Source organism: Cervus elaphus, chromosome 24 (genome assembly GCF_910594005.1).
Source record: "Cervus elaphus chromosome 24, mCerEla1.1, whole genome shotgun sequence".
In the NCBI taxonomy this organism is placed as follows: Eukaryota; Metazoa; Chordata; class Mammalia; order Artiodactyla; family Cervidae; genus Cervus; species Cervus elaphus.
Genome location: NC_057838.1, coordinates 60,302,139 through 60,323,788, shown reverse-complemented (window position 1 = coordinate 60,323,788; position 21,650 = coordinate 60,302,139). Strand labels below are relative to the sequence as shown.

The window sequence follows — 21,650 nt, the reverse complement described above, 5'->3', positions numbered from 1 at the left end:
TGGGCTGCTGCTGCTGCTGCTAAATTGCTTCAGTCGTGTCCAACTCTGTGTGACCCCACAGATGGCAGCCCACCAGGCTCCACCGTCCCTGGGATTCTCCAGGCAAGAACACTGGAGTGGGTTGCCATTTCCTTCTCCAATGCATGAAAGTGAAAGTGAAGTCGCTCAGTTGTGTCTGACTCTTAGCGACCTCATGGACTGCAGCCTACCAAGCTCCTCTGTCCATGGGATTTTCCAGGCAAGAGTACTAGAGTGGGTTACCACTGCCTTCTCCGTAGGACTGGGCTGCCTCAGGCCAAACTACAGGGAGAGAACACAACCCCACCCATAAGCAGGAAATTGGACTAAAGATTTACTGAGCATACCCACCAGAACAAGACCCTGTGTTCCCCACAGCCAGTCCCTCCTATGAGAAGTTTGCACAAGCCTCTTATCCTCATCCATCGGAGCACAGACAGAATGAAAACCACAATCACAGAAAACTAACCAAAATGATCACATGGATGACAGCCTTGTCAGTGAAACTACAAGCCATGCCATGTAGGGCCACCCAAGACGGACGGGTCAAGGTGGGGAGTTCTAACAAAACGTGGTCCACGGGACAAAAAATGGCAAACCACTTCAGCATCATTGTCTTCAGAACCCCATGAATAGGGTGAAAAGGCAAAAAGATATGACACTGAAAGAGGAACCCTCCAGCAGGTCAGCAGGTGTCCAATATGCTACTGGAGAAGAACGGAGAAATAGCTCCAGAAAGAATGAGGAAGCTGAACCAAAGTGGAAACGACGCCCAGTTGGGGATGTGTCTGGCGATGAAGGTCAATGCTATAAAGAATAATATTGCATAGGAACCTGGAATGTCAGGCTATCGAATCAAGGTAAATTGGAAGTGGTCAAACAGGGGATGGCAAGAGGGAACATTTTAGGCATCAGTGAACTAAGATAGATGGGAATGGGCGGATTTAATTCAGATGACCATTATACCTACTGTGACCAAGAAGAAATGGAGTAGCCCTCATAGTCAAAAAGAGTCCAAAAAAAAAAAAAAAAAAGAGTCCAAAATGCAGTACTTGGGTACAATCTCAAAAACTATAAAGTGATCTCGGTTCACTTCCAAGGCAAACCATTCAATATCACAGTAATACAAGTCTATGCCCCAACCACTAATACCAAAGAAGTTGAAGCTGAACGGTTCTATGAAGACCTACAAGACCTTCTAGAACTAACACCAAAAAAAGATGTTCTTTTCATCATAGGGGTCTGGAATACAAAAGTAGAAGATATATCTGGAGTAACAGGTAAGTATGGCCTTGGAGTACAAAATGAAGCAGGGCAAAGGCTAACACAGTTTTGCCAAGAGAACACATTGTTCATAGCAAACACCCTCTTTCAACAACACCAGAGATGACCCTACATACGGACATCACCAGATGGTCAATACCGAAATCAGACTGATTATATTCTTTGCAGCTGAAAATGGAGAAGCTCTATATAGTCAGCAAAAACAAGACCTGGAGCTGACTGTGGCTCAGACCATGAGCTCCTTAATGCAAAATTCAGGCTCAAATAGAAGAAAATAGGGAAAATCACTAGGCCATTCAGGCATGACCTATATCAAATCCCTTAGAATGATACAGTGCAAGTGACAAATAGATTCCAGGGATTAATCTGACAGACAGCGTGCCTGAAGAACTATGGACGGAGGTTCCTAACATGGCACAGGTGGTGGTGACTAAAACCATCCCTAAGAAAAAGAAACACAGCAGGACAAAACGGCCGTCTGAGGAGGCCTTACACAGAGACGAGCAAAGGAGAGAAGCAAGAGACAAAGGAGAAAAGGAAAGATATACCAGACTGAATGCAGAGTTCCAAAGAACAGGAAGGAAAGATAAGAAAACCTTCTTAAGTGAACAATGCAAAAAAATAAAGGAAAATAAGAGACTGGGAAAGACTCGCGATCTCTTCAAGAAAATTATAGAGATACTGAGGGAAAATTTCATGCAAAGATGGACAGAAATGGTATAGATACAACAGAAGCAAAAGATATTAAGAAAAGGTGGCAAGAATACAGTTATACATACATCTTGATAACCAAGTTATATACACATCTTGATAACCAAGATGGTGTAATCACCCACCTAGAGCCAGACAACCTGGACAATGAAGTCAAGTGGCCCATAGGAAGCATTACTACTAACAAAGCTGGTAGAGGTGATGGAATTCCAGCTAGCTATTTCAAATCCTAAAAGATGATGCTGTGAAAGTGCTCCACTTAATGTATCAGCAGATTTGGAAAATTCAGCAGTGGCCACAGGACTGGAAAATGTGTTTTCATTCCAATCCCAAAAAAGGGGAATGCGAAAGAATGTTCGAATTACCACACAATTACACTCATTTCACAAGTTAGCAAAGTAATGCTCCAAATTCTCCAAGCAAGGCTTCAACAGTACATGAATGAAGAACTTCCAGATGTACAAGCCAGATTTAGAAAAGGCATCAAATTGCCAACAACCACTGGATCACAGAGAAAGCAAGGAAATTCCAAAAAACATGTACTTCTGTCTCATTGACATTGTTAAAGCCTTTGACTGTGTGGATCACAACCATGGAAAATTCTTAAAGAGATGCGAATACCAGACCACCTTACCTGCCTCCTGAGAAACCTGCATGCAGGTCAAGAAGCAACAGTTAGACCCAGACATGGAACAAAGACTGGTTCCAAATTGGGAAAGGAGTACATCAAGGTTGTATATTGTCACCCTGCTTATTTAACTTACATGCAGAGTATATCATGCGAAATGTCAGGCTGGATAATGCACAAGCTGCAATAACCTCGGTAAACAGATGACACCACCTTAATGGCAGAAAGTGAAGAAGAACTAAAGAGCCTCTTGATGAGAGTGAAAAAGGACAGTGAAAAAGCTGGCTTAAATCTCATCGTTCAAAAAACTAAGATCACGGCATCCGGTCCCATCACTTCATGGCAAATAGATGGGGAAAAGTATCAACAGTGACAGATTTTATTTTCCTGGGCTCCTGATGTCTGCTGACAGTGACTGCAGCCATGAAATTAAAAGATGCTTGCTCCTTGGAAGAAAAGTTATGACTCACCTAGACAGCTTATTTAAAAGCAGAGACATTACTTTGCTGACAAAGGTCCATATAGTCAAACCTATGGCTTTTCAAGTATTTATGTACAGATGTGAGAGCTGGACCATAAAGAAGGCTGAGCACTGAAGAATTGATGCTTTTGAACTGTGGTGTTGGAGAAGAGTCTTGAGTGTCCTTTGGATGGCAAGATCAAACCAGTCAATCCTAAAGGAAATTAATCCTAAATATTCACTGGAAGCACTGATATTGAAGCTCTAATACTCTGGCCACCTGATGGGAAGAGCTGACTCATTGGAAAAGACCCTGATGCTGGTAAAGACTGAAGGCAAGAAAAGACCATAAGACTATACCTAACATTACTAACTAAATCTATAATTACTGGAAATAATTATGATCCTGCTATGCCATGATGATACCATACAAGTTCTTCTGCCACTTTAAAGTCAAATTCCCGTCAAACAACAACTCAGAACCACAGAGCCCACATGCTGCAACTAAGGACTGAAGATCCCTCATGCCACAACTAAGACCTGGCACAGCCAAATAAATAAGTAAATATAAATATTTTTTAACAACTACAATGAGGTATCACCTCACACTGGTCTGAACAGCCATCATCAAAAATCTATAAAGTATAAATGCTGGAGAGGGTGTAGAGAAAAGGGAAATTTCCTACATTGTTGGTAGGAATGTAAATTGGTACAGCCACTATGGAATATGGAGGTTCCTTAAAAACCTAGAAATACAGCTACCATATGAGCCAGCAACCCCACTCCTGGATATATAACCAGAGAAAACCGTATGTAATTCAAAAGGACACCCACACTGCAATGCAACACCATTTACAATAGCCAGGACATGGAAGCAACCTAAACATTCATCAACAGAGGAAATAAAGAAGATGTGGTACATGTATACAATGAAACATAACTCAGTCATAAAAAGGACTAAAATAATGCCGTTTGCAGCAACAGGAATGGACCTAGAGACTGGCATACAGAGTGAAGTCAGTCAGTATGAGAAAGATAAGGCTAACGTAGCTTATGTGTGGAATCTAGAAAAATGGTACAGATGAACTTATCTGCAAAGCAGAAACAGAGTCACAGATGTGGAAAACAAACTTACAGTTACCAAGGAGGAAAGGGGAAGGTGGGATGAACTGGGAGACTGGGATTGACATATATACTATATGACATATTACTATATATAAAATAGGTAACTAATGAGAACCTACTGTATTGCATAGGGAACTCTGCTCAATGCTCTGTGGTGACCTAAATGGAAAGAAAATCTAAAAAAGGGTGACTATATGCATACACAGCAAGATATGATTATCTTGCTGTACAACAAAAACTAACAACCTTGTAAAGAAACAATTTTTTAAAATTTTAAAAATTAAAAAAAAGTTTGGATAGGATCAAAAATCTACTCTAAAAACATAAGATCTTAAGATTTTAAAAATACTGTACACGAACAGACTTTTGGACTCTGTGGGAGAAGGCGAGGGTGGGATGTTTCGAAAGACCAGCATGTATATTATCTATAGTGAAACAGATCACCAGCCCAGGTGGGATGCATGAGACAAGTGCTCGGGCCTGGTGCACTGGGAAGACCCAGAGGAATCAGGTGGAGAGGGAGGTGGGAGGGGGGATCAGGATGGGGAATACATGTAACTCCATGGCTGATTCATGTCAATGTATGACAAAACCCACTGAAATGTTGTGAAGTAATTAGCCTCCAACCAATAAAAATAAATGAAAAAAAATAAATAAATAAAAATACTGTACACATAAGCAGCGAGTACTATTTAAGTACTCATTAAATAGCTACTTTAATTTTTTCTTGATTTCTTAAGTTTTTATAATATAAATTACTACTATAATAAAATATAATAAGAAAAGACTATAGCAATTATTTTAATAAAGAAAAATCAACAGAGCACCATTCAATTAAATAATAAAATGATGGGACTTCCCCCTGGTGGTCCAGTAGTTAAGAACCCACCAAGCAATGCAGGGGATGCAGGCTTGATCACTGGTCAGGAAACTAAGGGGCTTTGTGGTGGCTCAAACAGGAAAGAATCTGCCTGCAATGCAGGAAACCCAGGTTCAATCCCTGGGTTGAGAAGATCCTCCGGAGAAGGGAATGGATCCCCACTCCAGTATTCTTGCCTGGAGAACTCCACCGACAAAGGAGCCTGGAAGGCTACAGTTCATGGGGTGGCAAAGAGTCCGACACAACTGAGCAACTCACACACACACACGAACAGGAAACTAAGATTCTACACGCTGCAGAGCAACTGAGGCCGAGTCACAACTCCTGAGCCCACCAGCCGCAACGAGAGTTTGTGCACTGCAACAGAAGATCCCACACGACGCGACGGGGAACCCACGGACCACGGACAAGACCTGACGCAACCAATAAACATTTTTTTGAAAATTTAATAAAACAATGACTTTTCTTTTTGCTAAGTACCTTTTCTTGAAAGACAACAGCAGTTTCCAGCCCGGGCATGATGTCCAGTAGGAGTCTGCAAGCTGCAGTGTTTAAAGGGGGCTCTCGGCTTGTCATCACATATGCATTCACCAGCTGTAAAGAAGAGCAATACTTTTCATCTGAAATTCAACCCAATCAAATTAATGAAGTCTAATAAATCCATACCATATTCTCATAGCTTGCCTAAAGAATATTAAAGAAGACTGTAAGACTATACCTAACATTACTAACTAAACCTGTAACTACTGTAAATAATTATGATTCTGCTATGCCATGATACCATACAAGTTCTTCTGCCACTTTAAAGTCAAATTCCGTTCAAACAACAACTCAGCAACCACAGAAATTAAAACTCAAGAGTTATCACAAAAAAATCGCCTCCCATCCTTACACTTTTTCAGAAGGATAAAACAGGGCAAGATAAGCCTCCCCTCACCCCTCCCTGATTCTTGACAATGATTAATGAAAAAACTTTGAGTTTTTTATATAAATATATTAATAATGCTTTCTTTTTGGCACTCATCAGATCAAAAAAACACTGGATCTCTAAGTGGCACTGTGTTCTGTTACTGGATATACAACAGTGGATAAGACATAGTCCCATCACCAAAAGGTTCATAACCCAAAAAAGGTGACAGCCGGGAAAGACAAGTATCATAAACACAGGATGCTGCAGAAGCCTGGAGGAGATTACAAACCTTGCAAAGGAATCAGAGAAGGCTGCAGAGAGGAAGGGCTCCAAGCAAGAACATGAAGGACAAAGGGGAACAGCTAATGAGGGGTGAAAAGGAAAGGAGGCAAAGGGCAAGAACTAAACATTGAAAGAACAAAGGCCATGACAAACAGGTTTATAAACCAAAATAAGAAATTTAAAGTTCATCGTGAGAGCAATGGGAACCACTAATGCACTTTAAGCAAGACAGCTGAGTGCCATGATCACTTTTTTACATTTGATGAAGCGTTCCGGACTATAAGTAAAGAATGGGTTGGAGGAAGACAAGATGAGAAACCAATTAAGAGGCTATTGCAGTACCAAGAGAGATACGGTGTTGGCTAGCCTAAGGTCTGGGAACAAGGGCAGAAAGAAGTCAAGGGATTTGTGAAGGCTAAGGGGTTAGGGACCCATAAGACCTATAACTTCACTGAATAAGAGAGCACAGAGGAATAAAGGGGGCTTTCCAGGTGGCGCCAGTGGTAGAGAATCAGGAGATGCCAATGCAGGAGACTCGAGAGATGCAGGTTCAATTTCTGGGTCAGGAAGATCCCCTGGAGGAGGAAACAGCAATCTGCTCCAGTATTCTTGCTGGGAAAATCCCAAGGACAGAGGAGCCCAGTGGGCTACAGTCCATGGGGTCGCAAAGATGAATCAGACATGACTGAGAATGCACAAAGGCTAGAGGAACAAAGGAACTTCTAGCTGGTTAGGAAAGGACACCATTACTGAGCTAGAGAATAAGAAAAACAGACTACGGGGCAAGCAATTAGACATGCAGAACTCAAGGTGCCTACGGGAAATATCCACGTGGGGATTAGGAGGCAAGTTAGAAGTGATCTGAAGCAGAGGGGAGATACCAGTGAAAGAGAAGTAAAGCTGAGAATTAATATACATAGTTAACTACTGAGCCCTCATGTGTCAGGTTCTACACCAAGCATTTTCAGACTTAATTTCATTCAAGGATTACAAAAATATTTTAAGGTTAATAATTATCATCCCCATTTTATAGATTAGGAAAATAAAACTTGGAGAGGCTTAAGTTGCTGAAAGATCAAAATGTCAAAGAACAGTAGAGCTGCATTTAAACCCCAAAAGTGGACCCCAAAGCCCATGCTCTCAAGTATCATGCTATTTGCCTCCAAAAACAAATGTAGTAATTTACTGAATTATTTACTGAACTACTACTACGTTTAGGAGCTGAATACATACTTTTCCCCCCTCATTTACTCAACAGACCTGAGTTAAATAACTCAGGTTATTTAACTTTCCTTCCTTTCTCTACTCCCTGCACATGTCCAGTGCATAGCGTGCACACATATAGTGTGCACACCCACAGTGTCAGTGCAGAAGCATGCTGCACACAACACTCTTAATTTTTCTATTCAGGAATCCAAGAGAACTTCCACATTCCCAAGTTCAAAATCATCTCACTACAGTATGAGCACAGATGCCTTAAGAACCCTCACCAATATGCAACTCAACACCAAAGAGAAAATACCTTGGCCACAGCCAGGACTTTGGTAATAAAGAAGTCCATAATTAGTCTTATTTCTTTGAACCAATACCACATTAAAAAATCTATCCACTCTATTCCCAACTTTGTCAAGGCCTCAGGAGGAAGCAGACTATTTACAGAAAAATAAAGGTACAGCATCTGTTGATGATAATCTCTGGAGAAAAGTAAGAAGCAAACCTACTGCATTCATGAAATCATCATTCTTGAAGAGTATTCTCAGCAAATGGCCCAGCATACACTCTGGATCAGCTCGACCTGCCGAAAGAAGAGGGGAGGAGCAAAGGAATGAGTAAGTCATCCCAGTTAAGCAACTCAGACCTCTGGAAAGGAACCAGGGTGGTTGTAAGTACCATTAAAAGGCCAGCAAAAATTAACAGAAACGAAGAAAAGATTCTCTTGATGAACTAGATCTCATTAGAAGCATTCTTTAAAACCAAAAAAGACAATAAAAAACTTCAAACACTACTTTCTAACCTTCCCATCTCCCAGTATACTGTCTACACATCAAGGTCAAATTAAACAAATGAGCATAAGACACAGACCAGCGTCACTCAGAGTATACAAGGTCTATGGAAGAATCATAAAGGATCCTAAGAGAACAAAAACGCCTGACCTCCCAAAGAGAAAAAGGAAGGAAGCATAGCTTCTCTTGATGGGTGGCCTGGAGAAGACAAGCTCCAAAGTCCAGTCTCTCAACTATAAAGCCAACAGCAGCAGTAGTATGTCCTCAAACCTGTAACAACAGGCCAGGTTTGAGAGAGAGGGGAGTCCCACCAAGCTAAAGATAAGGTAAACTTGGTCATTTTAACTTCTGAGCTCCTAGAAAGAGAAAGGAGGCCAAGAACCTAGGATTTACTCAATATACAGCCTAAAAATGAAAGAATTCACTAATCATTGGGAAAATTATTGGTTTGCTTTTAAAACAGGTGTCATCTATTTTATTTAATTTTCCTTTCAGAGTGGCAAGTTTAGTCAAAGGATACAATTTAGGATGAAGATTTTAAGTTGCTGATAAAAAGTTTTTACCAAGCTGTAATTAACACCTCAAAGTAATTCACAAAACAGAAGTTAGAGAATAGCCTCAGAAAAACAAATGTGGACCTCAAATTACCTAACTTTATCTGTTTATAAATGATGAAACTAAGACCCCTTTTCTTTTTTAAAGAAATTATGCCTAGCGACAAATATGTTTTAATATAAGGGAGTGGGAGGAAATAAATTGTCTTTAAATTTCTACTGAAAAAAGGCATTCTTCTCTCCCTTCTTCCTTGTTACCATTTCCAAGGCATCCTTTCCAAGGCAACATCACTAAGCATGATCCTCTCTTTTAATTCTTTTCACAGTCCCATGAATTAACTTCTTTTCACTTTCCCACTTTTTCTTGCTCTTTCTGCCTTACTGAAGATGTGAGTTCAATAAGCAAAAGAGTTCTCAAAGTCACAAGTGGGGATGTCTAGGACAAGAGCAGCAGGTAACATCACATAACCACCAGACACTCAATCTGAAATGCCTAGCTTATTTACATTTGGGAATAAAAGTCTAAATAACAGAAGTATAACACTGGTACATTCAGGTGGATACACAATGTCCTTATTTTTATTAAGTTCCACTCATTTCACTGTCTTTCCAGTTACAAGATCTCAGTCTCTTCTCTCCAAAAAGAACTGCTTCTGGTTTTATAAATAGAAAATTTATATGTAGTGTGGACCCATACGACTTAAGTTGTGCCCCCTGGTAATCTACCTTCGAACATAAAACGGCAGTCTCAAGTCCCACACAGTTCTGTATTATAGCAAATTCCATGCCAAAGCAGGCTGGGTCTTCGTGGCTCACTGACCCAAAAGAAAACCACATTAACCTGAGGTAGCATATTTTAGCTATTGGAACATTAAAGTAGACATCAAGAAGTCCATTTATTATTCAAGGTTCCAAGTATCAACTTCATAACTAAGAGGTATTAAATGCATTCTCAACCACATTTCCCCATTAGTAAAAGGATAATTAGTGTTGTTAGAAAGATGAAGGCACATAGAGTATAACATCTTTTGGTTCAAAAGTCAAAAAGAGAGAACATTTTTTTTCTTTTTAAATCTTTGTAATCATTTCAACTAATAAGGTATATCTATATAATCTAATTCCTTTAAGTACTTGATAAATGTTAAAAATATTTCCATTTTTCCAGGAATTTATTTTTCCTTGCTGCCCCCACCTTGAGCAATATTTTAAGAAATTCTATTTCAACTGAAAAACAGTCCTTATAGTAAGCAGTTTTCTTTTTTAAGAAAATTAGAGCCAGAATTAAGAAAACACAGATCTCACCAGGATGTCGATCATCAAATGGGTCTGGATCCCCCTTACGATATTCTTCAGTTTCTTTTTCAATCAATTCAGACATCCTAATACAAAGGGAAGACAAGGTCAATGCTAGACAAGCATACAAAAAAAAAGATGTTACCACCACCTACAACAGTCAACGCAACAAAGTACAAAATAAAAGCAAAAAATTAGAAAGAGGGTGTCATCCTGACAAACATAAAGTTCTAACCAACCATCTCATAAAACAATTTCCACTCCCAAATTCATTCTTCTCTCCAACTCTCCTGTATCAAAGAATAGCACTACTATCCCCTCAGAAGCCAAAAACCCAGGAGACATCCTTAAATCCTTCCTTTTTCTCCCCTTCCCCACTGCAATAATTCTTATTAGCTGTAACCACAAAATAGCTCCTGATTTCAATCATTTCTTTAAGTCTTAACCAGAAATATCAAGAGCATACTATTTTGGACTCTCTACTCTCAAAATAGTAGACTCCAGACCTCTTCTACTGTTTTTTTTTTTTTTTTCCTTTTTTTTTTCCTTTTTTTTCTTCTACTGTTTTTGACTTTGTTCATTACTTACCCTCTCTGTGCCTAACCTGTAATATGAGGATAACAGTGCCCATCTTAGAGTTTCCCTGAGGTTTAGTTAATATATATGTACTCTGCTTAGACAGAGCTTGACATCAGAGCTACTTAGGTGTTGTTCCAATGAAAACTGGGAATCAAAAACAAATGGGGGGGGTTCATGAGGAAGGGAACATATGTATACTTATGGCTGATTCATGCAGATATATGGCAGAAACGAACACAATATTGTAAAGCAATTATCCTCCAATTGAAAATAAACAAATTAGGGGAAAAAAAAGAACAAACAGGGCCTCCCTCACAATGGCTCAGTGGTAAAGGATTCACCTGCGAATGCAGGAGACATGGGTTCATCCCTAATGCAGGAAGAACCCACAAGGTCCCAGAAGACTCGGAGCAACTGTAAGTCCATGCACCACCATTATTGAGCCTTGGAGCTGCAACTACTGAGCCCATGCACCCTAGAGCTGGTGCAACCCAAGAGAAGCTCACATGCTGCAATGAAGATCCAGCACAGCCAAAAAATAAAAGAATAAAATTATTATTTTTAAAAAAGTAGAAAACCAGTTAATCTAAGGCAGATACTGATGTGATGCAGCAGGAGGGAGCCTTCCGGAGGTAGTTCTCAAGTTCTTTAAGTTGATCTAGGTGATGATTTTACAAGGAAAGAATCCATCAGAGCATTATACAACACACAGTCATCGCTTGGTATCTGTAAGGAATTAGTTCCAGGACCTCCCAGGGACACTAAAATCCTTCAACCGTCAAGTCCTTTACATAAAAATGGCATAGTACAGTTGGCCCTCCACGTTCACAGATTCAAGCAACCTTGGGTCAACTATAAATTACTGCACTGGCCAAAATGTCCGTTCAGGTTTTTCTGTAACCTCTTACAGAAAATACTGTAGGAAATAACCAGTGAACTAACAACAGACCCACAATTTGAAGGATGGTAGGCATTTTGCCCCTATCTAAAACATACTTTTAACTCATCCTACTGCATCTTTAAATTCTCAGCCTAACCTTGAGGATAATACTTTACGATCTTGCTCCATGTAATTTTAGCCTCCATTCCTACCTTATATATTCACCCTGCACTCTGGTGGAGCCCATTTCCTCCCTGCCACAGAAACATGCCCAGTTCATTCTCCCCTAGATAGATACCTTTTTCAGTCACATTTTCACTTTTCCTAGAAAACCTTTTCATCAATATATATTCTACTAACTTTCAAGCCCCTGTTCCAAGGAACCTTTACCACATCCTATATTGGAAAGCCCACTGGATTTGGAGTTAAAACCCAGTACCCTAACCTTAGCTTTCTACTGCCTGGCTATACAAGCAGTCTTTTTCAAGTAGCTCAGAGGATGGCTATCTTTTAACAATGTGGCTCTCAGTGATACTTTTAGTAACAAATGAAGAAGCTGTCCTGATAAACAAAAGGTCTGGAATATTCACAAACCATCTGCCCGAGTTACCACTTCATTACATACTATTCTGTACCACTACCCACTTTTTTTAGATCCATTTAGTTGCCTCCCAGATAGTTATCTCCTTGAACACAGGGTTCCTCTAGTTTAGGCTTTGCATTGCCGAGTACCATGATATAATGACAAAGTTCAGGTGCAAATACGATAAATAATATGAAAAAAATCCTGAAAATAAAGTTACTTGTTTTTGGCCTCGCGGCACAGCATGCAGGATCTTAGTTCCCCAACCAGGGACTGAACCTGGGCCCTTGGCAATGGAAGTGCCGAGTCCTCACTACTGGATCACCAGGGAATTCCCAAAAATAAAACATTAAAACACATTTTTTTGAGCAATTTAGTGAGTCTACCATGAACAGTACCATTTATAACTCTCTCCTCCTTTCAAAATTACATCAATAATCCACATGTTAAATGCACAATATTTAAGATTCTTTAATTCATATGGCTACATCTCAAGTAGCTTGTGATTAGTTCTTAATCTCCAATGCCTCTACAAATGAAAATATACTTTCCACCAGTCAACAAAAATCCTTTCCCTAAAATAAAAAACTGTACTTTCACATGTTTCGCATCTATCAAGAGCAGTTATGAACAAAGCATTTATCCCTGTTTAACCTTTCATAAGACCATAGTTCTTTTTATCCCTAGAGAATAGATCACTGCCTAAACAAAATTTTTTTGTTATATCAAAGATTAGATATTAAAGAGCCTGTTGTTTCAAATGCTTCCTGTTAACAAAAATCACAGGCATCCCTCCCTAGTCTTTATTTTTCACTCTCTCTCCTTAACACAGTCATTCAATAAAATTATGTACCACAGTTCACTATGTACCAGACAAAGGGCAAGTCACTGTCTGAAGAGACACGAGGAGACACCAATAAAACTGAGAAGTAAAAAAATGAGAAAGTAAAAAAAAATGAAAAAGAAAAATGAAAAAATGAAAAGAAAATGAAAATGAAAGAAAAAAAATGAGAAAAATCAGAAAACTTACAGTTTATTAAGGAGACACATGTAAAATGATAATTACAGTACAAGTGGTAATTAAAATGAGGGAAAGATTTTTTTAATCAAAATATAGTTGATTTACAATGTTAATTACCACTGTACAGCAAACTGATTCAGTTATACGTATTCATACATACATTCCATCTTTAAATATCCTTTTCCATGATGGTTTATCATACGACATTGAATATAATTCTCTGTGCTACAGTAGGCCCTTTTTGTTTATCTATTCTACGTATAAAAGACTACATTTGCTAACCCCAACCTCCCCTCCCACCCCTCCCCCAACTCCCTCCCTTCCCCTCAGCAACCACCAGTCTGCTTTTCTATGTCCATGATTCCATTTCTGCTTCACAGACAGGTTCATTTGGGTCATACTGTGTCATATTTTAGATTTCACATATAAGTGGTATCATATGGTATTTACAGACATGATTCTTGAACTGTTTCCTGAAAGGAATAGAGCTTGCCAGGCAGATATACCAAAGAAAGACTTTTCAGGCCAAAGATATAGCAAGTATAAAGGCAAACAGACACTGGAAAATATGGTACTGTTCCTCACTGAAAAAGAACAACACTATGAGGCAGAAAAAGGAAGTAGGGGCCAAATCATAAACAGCATCATAAGCCACTCTGAAAAGTTTACATTTCATCTTGTAGGGAAAGGGAGCCAGAAAAGAATTACGAGTTGAGGTATGACAATCAGATTTGTGTGTGAAAAAGATAAATCTTTCCACAGAGAGAATGTTGTATTAGAAGAGGGTAAACTGGAGACAGGGGTAATGCATACTGCCTAATAAGTCAGCCAAGATATGATCAATACCTAATGAAGAGAGAGGGAAGGGAAAGAAGAGGAAGCAGAAATCCTCAGGGCTTAGTGATTAGGTTGTGCTAGGAAAGGAATACACTAGGGAGAATGATTTTCAGTTTTTGGTTTAAAACCATCTGCTCCAAGGCAGGGAGTACTAAAGTACCTGCTGGGAACGAAGAGGTAGGCAGGATGATGATTAGAAGCCCTATTTTGGACACAGTGCATTTCAAGTGTCTGTGGAACAACCAGGAAAGGATGTATACACCAAGCAGCTGAGAAACGGGTCTGAAATTTTTATAACAGAGAGTCTGAGAATAGTTTTTTAAATCAGGGACAGAGGTAAAACTATCTAGGTAAAATACCTAGGGTGGAGAGAGAAGAGAACCACCAACAAAACTCTGGAGCTAAAACACTGGCAGAAGAACCTAGGAAAGAGGACGACAACAAAAGGGCCCGAGAAGAAAAGGAAGCAATTTTAAAAGCTTCAAGACATAGGGACATAAAGACTAATTCTGACAGGGGAAAAAAATGGATTTAGAATTTCCAAAGTGATAATGTTCTATACTATTCTCCAATGTTTCTTTTTTCTTTCTTGGCCATGTTGCACAGCTTGCAGGATCTCAGTTCACCAACTAGATGCTGAACCTGTACCCCTGGCAATGAAAGCCCAATTAATAACCACTGGACCACCTGGTAATTCCCAAATTTCCTTTTAAAAAAAAAACACTTAACTGGTCATACCTGGTAAGAATGGGTACCATGTCCTGCCCACTGCCATGTTCCTTTTCCCACTGCTCCAGCAGGGTAGTGAGCTCAGCTTTGGAGTCCACATGTACCGCTACTGTAGTCATGGCTTGACCTAGGCAAGAAGCAAAACACAAACACATAAATAAACACAGGCAAATAAATCTGACGTACTTCCTACAAAAAGGAAAGTGAGGAGCGAGGGGAAAAAGGATGACCAAACAAGGAAAATAAAAGTATGGGAAATTTAACCCTTGGATAATTTTATTTGTGGTACAGTGCAAAATCTGGGATTGGGGACCTGGATACTCATAAAAAGTCTGACAAACAAGTCTTTCCACCTCTCTCAAGCTGTTTGCTAGACTTTGGGAACTGGATCAAAATCATGATTTTTAATCTTTCTATGAGCAGGAATTCCTGAGAATCAGGCAAAACCTATGGTTTCTTTCTCCTCTCAGAAACACACATACATGTATCCCTGCTTTTCAGAAGTTCACTTTATGCCACATCATTTTTATGGCATCACTGACTCAATGGATATGAGTTTGAGCAAACTCTGGGAGATAGTGAAGGACAGGGAAGCCTGGAGTGCTGCAGTTCTCTCAGCTCAGAGAGTCAAACACGGCTTAGCAACTGAACAACAATTTTTATGAAAGACCTACATTAGTATCTGTTTTTGCTAACCGAAGGAAATCTGAAGAGGATTTTTGCTTTTACTGAAAAAGGCAAAAAGCAAAAACAGCCTTGTGTTGGTTTCGCAGCAAGCCATTCTCACTGCTGCAACCCCAAGCAGAGAAAGGCGCCACCAAGCTCCTTTCATACGAACTGCAATAAGCTACTATAGCTCTGAACTGTGCCTATGAGCATCTGGGCTTTATCTCAATTTTTGTGCATCCATTAGCAAGACGTGTCCTAAGGCAACTGCTTCATTTTATGTTACTTCAGTTCACGAAAGGTCTCAGAGGGACACTCTACAACCTGTACCTGCACATTATTATGTACAATAATCCCAAATCGAGATCTGAGGTCCAAACCTGGGAATCCCAAATCTAAATCTGAGGGCCAAACCTGTGAAGCTGCTCTTTTTTTTTTTTTAAAGATACAAAATATAGCAAATACTCCCAGAAAGACTGTGTTCTTCTAAGTCTTCAGGGGAAAGTTCTATGAAAGATAAGCAACATATTCCTGTTAATTCTTAACAAAAGATCAAGAAATGAAGTGGTTATCATTACTAATATAAAAGCTGGGAAGGAATATTATAAACTAATTTGTTCCTCAGGCTTCCTAACCTATCTCACAGCTCCTGGAAGGAGGATAACAGGCTGGAGAAAGGCAGAAAAAAAGCTGCTGAGCTGAGTGATGAGCCCAGGGGTGCAGGACAGGGAGGTGAGACAGGCTCTGGAGTAGCCATATAAGACATCAACTCAGGGAAGAGAGGTTTACAAGGGACTCCAGAAGGGATAATAAATGAGACCCAAATAAATGTTCAGATAGTTTACTTCTCTTGCCAAAGCAGTCTTCAGATCAAAATGTCAAATCCTGACATACAAATGTGTATTTTCACAGACACAACAACCCTTCTATAAAAACTTTTGTCCAAAAAAAAAAAATCACTAGCTCATCTAGGAGTATTTGTTCATTCTTCTAAAGGCATCTAATGTAAGACCAAAAGAAATACATTTACCATCAACCCTCTAAATTTCAGGCTTCCCTCATGGCTCAGTCAGTAAAGAATCTGCCTGCAATGCAGGAGACCCGGGTTCGATTCCTGGGTTGGGAAGATCCCCTGGAGAAGGAAACAGCAACCCACTCCAGTATTCTTGCCTGGAGAATCCCATGGACAGAGGAGCCTGGCAGGCTACAGTCCACGGGGTTGCAAGAGTTGGACACGACTTAGAGGCTAAACCACCACCACCACTCTAAATTTAACCATTTAGTCAAATTGAGGCAATTCTAATAGTAGACAGTGATTCATGCCACCTGAGCTACCCCTAAATCCAAAGGAGAATATTTTCAAAACAAAGTTAAAATGCTTCTTTTCTGCAAAGAATCCACATTTTCAGTTTTCTAGCCAAAGTTACAAGAGAAATACTGCAAAAATGTGACCAAATAATATGGACTTGTGACTTCAACTTGAGAAGACCCAAGGTATATTTTTGACTGCAACCGAACTATAAATGCATTTTTAAAAATAAATTTACTTAGAATAGTTATGAAAGTGAAAGCCACACAGTCATGTCCGACTCTTTGCGACCCCATGGACTATAGCCTGGCAGGCTCCCTATCCATGGAATTCTCCAGGCAAGAATACTGGAATGGGTCGCTATTTCCTTCTCCATGGAATCTTCCCAACCCAGAAATTGAACCCAGGTCTCCCACCCTGCAGGTGGATTCTTTACCATATGAACCACCAGGGAAGCCCCAGAATAATTACAGGTTTATTTTTTTTTTAAGTTGTGAAGACAGTAGAGAATTCCCATATACCCGTCACTCAGTTCAGGTTCCCCTAATATTATCTTATAGTGACGTGATCTCAAAATTAAGAAACTGAAAATCAGTACATTACTTTAACTAAACTCCAGATCTGACTCACATTTCACCAGCTTTTCCATTCACATTCTTTTCCTGTTCCAAGATTTCATTCAGGATACATTATTTTTAGTTGTCATGTCTCCCTAATGTCCTCTGGTCTGTGACAGTTTTTGAATCTTCCCTTGTTTTTATGACCTTGACAGAATGGGGTGATGATTTTATCAATGTTTCCCCCAATTTTATCAGTGTTTCCCTCAGTAAAATTTTATGCTGAGGTAAGAGATCTAAAGACTGGGTAAAGTAGTAACACATGCTAACAGCAGTTAATCTCTTACAACACATCCTAAAAGTGCAGGAGAAACGGCTTTACTGGTGCATTCTACCAAACACTTTAATGAATTAACATTACTCCTCAAATTATTCCAAAAAATTAAAGAAGAGGCAGACTTCCTAATGTAGTACATAAAGCCAATACTACCCTGATACCAAAGACAGATAATGATATCACTAGCAATCTACAGACTAATATGCTTTATGAAAACAGATGTAAAAATCCTTAACGAAATACTAGAAAGATGAAAACAGCAGGACATTAAGAGGATGAGAAACCATGACCAAGTGGGATTTAGCCCAGGAATACAATGGTGGTTTGACATACGCAAATCAACTGAAGTAACACAATACATTAATAGAACGAAGCGGGGCAGGGATGACCCTGTGATTGACATAGAAGAAGCATCTGACAAAATCCAACACCCTTTTGTGAAAAACACTCGCTAAACCAGGAACAGAACTTCCTCAATAGGGCACGGTAAAGAGCATTAATTACAAAAACTCACAGCTGACATGGGCTTCCCAGGTGGCTCAGTGAGTAAAGAATATGCCTACAATGCAAGAAACGCGAGTTTAATCCCTGGGTCGGGAAGATCCCCTGGAGGAGGGCACGGAAAGACACTCCAGTATTCCTGCCTGGAGGATCCCAGGGACAGAGGAGTCTGGAGGGCAGCAGGGTCCATAAGGTCGCAAAGAGTCAGACACAACTGAAGCAACTAACAGCTAACACATACTCAATGGTGAAAAGACTGAAGGCTTTCCCCCTAAAATCAGAAACAAAACAAAGAAGTCTATTTTCACAACTTAAGCACTGTGCTGAAGTTCTAGCCAGAGGAATTAAGACAAAAAAATAAAAAAGCATCCAAGTTGGAAAGGAAGAAGTAAAATTATCTTTATTGACAGATGACATGGCCCAATATATAGTAAATCCTACAGAACTGACAAACACTACTGGAATTAATAAACAAGTTAGCAAAGTTATAGAATACAACATTAACACAAAAATTACTTGTATTGCTGCACAGTAGCAATAAATAATCAAATACGAAATTAACAAAACAATTTCACTCAAAATAGCACTAAAAAGAATAAAATGCTAAGGAATCAATTTAAGCCAAAGGCAAACAACGTCCTCAAAGAAAATTACGAAACATTGCTGGAAAGAATAAAATTTAAAAAAACCTAAATAAATGGAAAGACATCCTGTAGTCACAGATTAGAACACTTAATATTGTGAAGACAGCAATATTCTCCAAAATGGGCAATTGTCAACACAATCCCTACAAAATCTAATGATCTCCTTTGCATTAGAGCAAATAACAATTCTAAAATTTATGTGTAACTGCAAGGACTCCTAAATGACCAAAATGATCTTGAAAAAAATAGAATTCACACATCTGACTTCAAATCTACTATGTAAAATAATCAAAATTCTATGATACAGGCATAAGGAAAGACATATATACCAACACAATGGAACCAAGAGTTCAGAAATAAAATCTCACACTTATGCTCAACTGATATTCAACAAGTAGGCCAAAGCCAGTCAACAGCGAAAGAATTTGTTGAAAGACCATTACTAGAAAGACTAATGGTCTTTCAACAAATTGTGCTGAGACAACTGAATATTCATGTACCAAGGAATGAAGCTGGATCCTTGCTTCACATCACATACAAAAATTATCTCAAAATGGATCAAAGACTTCAATATAAGAGTTTAAACCATAAAACTCTTAGAGGTAAACACAGGGGTAAATCTTCATGACTTTGAAATTGGCAAGAGATGTTCATCTGACATCAAAAGAATAAGCAAAGGAATAAATTGGACTTCAACATTTAAAACTTTTGTGCCAAATACATTATCAAGAAAGTGAAAAGACAATCCATAGAATGGAAGAAAATATTTGCAAATCAGAGCTGATAAGGATCAAGTATTCATAATATATAAGAATACCTACAACTCAACAATAAAGAAACCTGATTCAAAAATGGGCAAAGTGGCCAAAATAGCTCAGGTGGGAGAGCATCAGACTGAAAAATGGGCAAAGTTCTTGAAGAGGCATTTCTCCAGTGAAGATGTACAAGTAGCCAAGAAGCACATGAAAAAAATGTTCAACATCGTTAGCCATCAGAGAAATAAAAATCGAAACTACAGTAAGATACTAATCATACCTACTAGGATGATCAAAACCAAAAAATTGTAAAAGTACCACGAGCAAGGATATGGATAAACCGGAATGAACACTGCTGACAGGAATGCAAAACAGTATAGCAGCTATAGAAAAGAGTTCAGTGGCCCCTCAAAAAATGTTTAAGAAAAAGTTAAACACAGAATTACCGTGACCCAGCAGTTCCACTTCAAGGACTATAACCAAAAGAATTGAAAACAGATATTCAAACACTTGTACACAAATGTTCAAAGCATACTCACAATATTCAAAAGATGAAAACAACCCCGAAGATTCATCAACAGATGAACGGATAAACAAAATGTGGCTATATTCATACAATGAAGTTATTATTCAGTAATAGAAAGGAATGAAGTACTGAGATATGTTATAGCTGTGGATGAATTTTTATAACAATATGTCAGGCAAAAAAACTCCAACAGAAAAGGTCACATATTCTATGATTCTACTTCTATGAAACATTCAGAATAGGTAAATCCATATACAGAAAGCTGCCGAATGGTTGCCAGGAGCTTGGGGGAGGGAGGAGTAGGGAGCGACTGCTTAATAGATATAGGGTTTCCTTGTGAGGTGATGAAAATTTCTTGGAACTAAAGGAGGTGATGGTTGCACAACACTGCTAATCTACTAAATGATTAACGGTTAATTTATGGTATATGAATGTTACCATTTTTTTAAATGAGGGGGGAAAAGGTCCAAGAGGGAATGTCTCTTGGATAACTTAAGCACTCAGCCTAATAGGGCTTATAAAAGCAAAGTTTAAAGGAAATAATATCTCTAATGAAGGTCAACTCAAGTGTATTAAAATAGTAAAATTTAAAAAAATAAAAATAAATAAAATAGTAAAATTTTAGGAGTTCAATTTAAAAACACACATGGACTTCTAGTATCATTTTCAAAATTTCAAATTAACTATGCCCAAATATAACTGTAACTTTGGGAAAAATCATTTGCCTAGAGAAAATATAAACTTAAACTAAGACAATAATATCAATGAAAATTCATTTTACTCTCTATGAAAGACTATTAACAAAATGCAAAAGGTGTAGCCATCTTGTTATGGACAAGACAGTGAAGGTACATTACTAATTCCATGTTTCAAAGTGAGTTCTTCAAGTGGTATGAAGAATTTATGGCCAGTCTAATAATGATACAACAGTTATCAATCACTAAATATTAGTATGAGATAGACACTTGATTATTACCCTGAAATTTTACTGCCATATTGTCATTTTACAGATGAGGAAAGGGGCTTAGAGAGGTCCCCAAGGCCATTCAACTGGTACTTGGTAGAAAAGGGGTTCAAGCATTCAAATCCCAACTCTGCCAACATACCTGTGAGATCTTGGTCAAGTTACTTAACTTCTCCAAACCTCAATTTCCTTATCTGTAAAAGGGAAATGGTTGTTGTGAGAGTTAAACAATAATCCTGTCCATAAAATGGAATAATATAAAGCTCTACAAAAGATATGTAGAGGGAATTTACTGGTGGTTCAATGGTTAGGACTCTACCTACCAGGGCCCTGGGTTCAATCCCTGGTTAGGGAACTAAGATCTCTCAAGCCACACAAAGACGACAAAAAGTAGAAAATCCTTTATCCCAAAGGATGCCTGCCGAAGTATTTAGGGGTGCTGCACCTGCAACTTATTTTCAAATAGTTCCACAAAATATATACCACATATACGAGGCAAAATAATAACAACTGCTGACTCTAGATGGATAAACAAGTATTCATTTTACTATTCTCTCAACTTTTTAATATACTTGAATTTTTTCCTAGTTAAAAAGCAGAAGAATACTAAGAAG

The 21,650-nt window shown here is 38.8% G+C and overlaps 1 protein-coding gene across 5 annotated transcripts in view; it reads right to left on the bottom strand.

The window, feature by feature from the left end:
• The window catches only part of DCAF1 (DDB1 and CUL4 associated factor 1), a 92,007-nt gene that overhangs the window by 68,322 nt on the left and 2,035 nt on the right, over positions 1 to 21,650 (bottom strand). For 3 of the 5 annotated variants that reach the window (XM_043886686.1, XM_043886683.1, XM_043886687.1), the window contains exons 2-5: positions 14,787 to 14,904; positions 10,158 to 10,234; positions 8,020 to 8,093; positions 5,587 to 5,700 (exon numbers count right to left, since the gene is read on the bottom strand). In XM_043886686.1, the coding sequence (XP_043742621.1) occupies positions 5,587 to 5,700; positions 8,020 to 8,093; positions 10,158 to 10,234; positions 14,787 to 14,896 (375 nt within the window). In that variant the 5' untranslated portion in view covers positions 14,897 to 14,904. Of the gene's footprint in view, positions 1 to 5,586; positions 5,701 to 8,019; positions 8,094 to 10,157; positions 10,235 to 14,786; positions 14,905 to 21,178; positions 21,231 to 21,650 lie in introns of all 5 variants that reach the window. The other 2 variants (XM_043886688.1, XM_043886684.1) reach the window with 1 other exon arrangement.